Below are 2,862 nucleotides of genomic sequence, written 5' to 3'. Positions count from 1 at the left end.
CCCAATAGCTGGATGAGTTTTGGAAATGCTCGATAGCCCCAACCTTCCTCCTCTGCCAGGTAAACGCGTGTGGCGTCCCCGCGGGGCGGTGAAAAGGGGCTTTTCCCCCAGCTTGTCAGTGAAGGAGAGCGGTTTATTTTCTTGCCTCTCTGTAGAAATGCGGCATTTGGATACTCATCTGAGTGTTTAGGTAGGTACAGAACTGCCGCTGCGGTTCTCTCACGTCGGCGTTGCAATCTTCATGCCGATGGCTAGGCAGAAGGAAAATGCGGAACGTTGCTTGAAGGGATGGACTAGAAGATGTATTTATTTGAGAAGGGTTTAATCTGTTTGTCTTGTGACAGTAGATTTGTTCTTTGATTGCGTTTTGAGGTTGGGTTGGGTTGGTTTTTTTTCCTGTCATGTTCCTACGAATCCGTAGGCACGTTTTATCTGACGCCTGCTCCTCCTTAGCATTCTCTGCCCCTTTTTCTTTCCCGCCCTGGCCTGTGGTCAGGAAATACTTGAAAAGGGGCTGTTTGCACCCTTGCTTTAATTTTGTAAGGCGCATATTAGATTTGCATGCTGAGTTACGTTCTTACAGAAAACGTCCTGGCTGCTTGATGGGGTCCTTGGTTTGGGACTCGGTGGGGCGCGTCGGTCGCTGTGAGGAGGAGCCTTTCCCGGCATACTGGGAAGCAAACCTGTTGAGCTCTCTGATGCTGCAGATGGGGCTGGAAGAGTGGGAACTGTGTGTGTTCTTCGCTCTGCCGCACAGAGCGTGAACCCGGTAGCGTTCCTGCCTGTTCCCGACGTAGTTTTGGGGGCATTCAGGGTTGCTGGCGCCAGTGAGACAGGCGCTGAGTTCGGGAGCACGTGAGAAGCGCTTTCCCTGGCTTGCCAAGTGAGCATACAGGTTAATACTGGAATATTTTTGTCTTCTAATAATTTTTTTTTTTTTTTTTTTAAATGGCGTGGGGTCTCCTTTGCATTCCTCATCCGTGATGCCATACCCAGGCTCTCCCCATTCCTGGACTTTGGCCAGGTCCTCAGCGTGGTTGCAATCCCCTGCTGAAAGAGATGGGTACCAGGTGGCGCGGGCAATTTGTGGTTTGCCGCTATCATTTCTGCTCTCAGCACGTATCCCCTTCTCCATTCCTCTTCGCCCTTGACCTTGCGTGTGTGCTCACGTGCGTCCCCACGCCACCTTGACTTACACCTGCTGTCTTCTCCTTCTCCTTTCAGGATTTCAGATGCATGCCAGGTTCCCACTGAATGCCAGAAGTAGAGATCACTACAGATGGAGCCCCCAAGTCAACATGGCAGCGGCGGCTCACTAGTGGTGATTCAGCAGCCCTCCTTGGACAGCCGGCAACGGCTGGACTACGAAAGGGAGAGCCAGCCAGCAGCTATCTTGTCGCTGGACCAGATCAAGGCGATCAGGGGCAGCAACGAATACACCGAAGGTCCGTCTGCGGTGAAAAAATCCGGGCCACGGACAGCGCCGAGGCAAGAGAAGCATGAAAGGACTCACGAAATTATACCGATTAATGTGAATAACAATTATGAACACAGACCCAGCCACGTGGGGCACGTGGCGCATCAGCATAACGCGAGGGCTCCCGTCCTGAGCAGATCCACCAGCACAGGGAGCGCCGCCAGCTCTGGGAGCAACAGCAGCGCGTCCTCGGAGCAAGGGCTGCTGGGTCGGTCACCTCCATCCCGGCCGGGCTCAGGCCACAGGTCCGACCGGACAATCCGGACGCAGCCCAAGCAGTCGTCTCTGATTGCAGACGACCTGAAGGGGCCTTTGAAAGAGGACTTGACGCAGCACAAGTTTATCTGCGAACAGTGTGGGAAGTGCAAGTGCGGCGAGTGCACGGCCCCCAGGGCCCTCCCATCGTGCTTGGCCTGCAACCGGCAGTGCCTGTGCTCCGCGGAGAGCATGGTGGAGTACGGCACCTGCATGTGTTTGGTCAAAGGGGTCTTCTACCACTGTTCTAACGACGATGAAGGGGACTCTTACGCGGATAATCCCTGCTCCTGTTCCCAGTCACACTGCTGTTCTAGGTACCTGTGCATGGGAGCCATGTCCTTGCTTCTGCCTTGCTTGCTCTGCTACCCTCCCGCAAAAGGATGCCTGAAACTCTGCCGAGGGTGTTACGACCGCGTCAATCGTCCGGGTTGCCGATGCAAGAACTCCAACACGGTCTATTGTAAACTGGAGACCTGCCCCTCCCGGGGTCAGGGCAAGCCCTCATGATTTTCGGAGGGAGGTTGACTTCCTCCAACTTCAGTTTTTCAGGTTGTAGCTGATTTTTTTTTTTTTATTATTATTTTTTTTTGTCTTTTCCCCCCTTTCTATTCTTTTTATTTTTTCCTTTTCCCCCTCCCCCATTTGGCGGGATGGGGGGGCTGTTCTTTTGCTTTCCTTTCCGTCTCCCCAACTTCAGATACACAAGTTCTTCCCTTTGCGTCTTTGCTCTCCTCTCCCTGTTGACCTGGCTGAGCGTGGAGCGTTTTACGTAGTCATTGCTGCTCTTCGGTAAGTGTGGACCTGGAATCTGCATCTGCCCCTCACTTCGGTGGGGTCTTTCGAGTTTGTAACTGAACCACTCCTGAGGGCTCACTGGGCTCTTGAAGCTTCTTGCTCTGTGAATATCTTCCCAAAGATGTTTTTTGTTCTCAGCAATTCCCCCCACCCCACCCCCCCTTTAGTCCCCAGGTACCGAGGAAGAATAACTTTCATGAGTGAGCTGGATTGTGAAATAACTTTTTGTGGGTGTTCTTTCTGGAGAGGGATGTAAAATAAAGGCTTTACCAAATGAGAGGCCTGACTCTTCTATAAGCAGCCTGCTTTTTTTTTTTAATTTTTTTGTCCTT

The 2,862-nt window shown here is 52.4% G+C and overlaps 1 protein-coding gene across 1 annotated transcript; it reads left to right on the top strand.

Annotated features, from left to right (window-relative positions):
* Window positions 1-1,264: 1,264 nt before the first annotated feature.
* On the top strand, window positions 1,265-2,242 carry SPRY1 (sprouty RTK signaling antagonist 1). Its single transcript, XM_009642229.2, has one exon. The coding sequence runs from the start codon at window positions 1,280-1,282 to the stop codon at window positions 2,240-2,242; it is 963 nt and encodes a 320-aa protein (XP_009640524.1). The 5' UTR covers window positions 1,265-1,279.
* Window positions 2,243-2,862: the final 620 nt, after the last annotated feature.

The sequence above is a fragment of the Egretta garzetta genome, unplaced genomic scaffold, assembly GCF_000687185.1.
Source record: "Egretta garzetta isolate BGI_Z169 unplaced genomic scaffold, ASM68718v1 scaffold467, whole genome shotgun sequence".
NCBI classification, from domain to species: domain Eukaryota; kingdom Metazoa; phylum Chordata; class Aves; order Pelecaniformes; family Ardeidae; genus Egretta; species Egretta garzetta.
The sequence above is the reverse complement of the archived record's forward strand: the minus strand, read 5'-3'. Positions and strand labels throughout refer to the sequence as shown.

What these genes read in the sequence shown, in the direction of transcription:
- SPRY1 (XM_009642229.2), top strand. Translation starts at nt 1,280, where the DNA reads ATGGAGCCCCCAAGTCAACATGGCAGCGGCGGCTCACTAGTGGTGATT.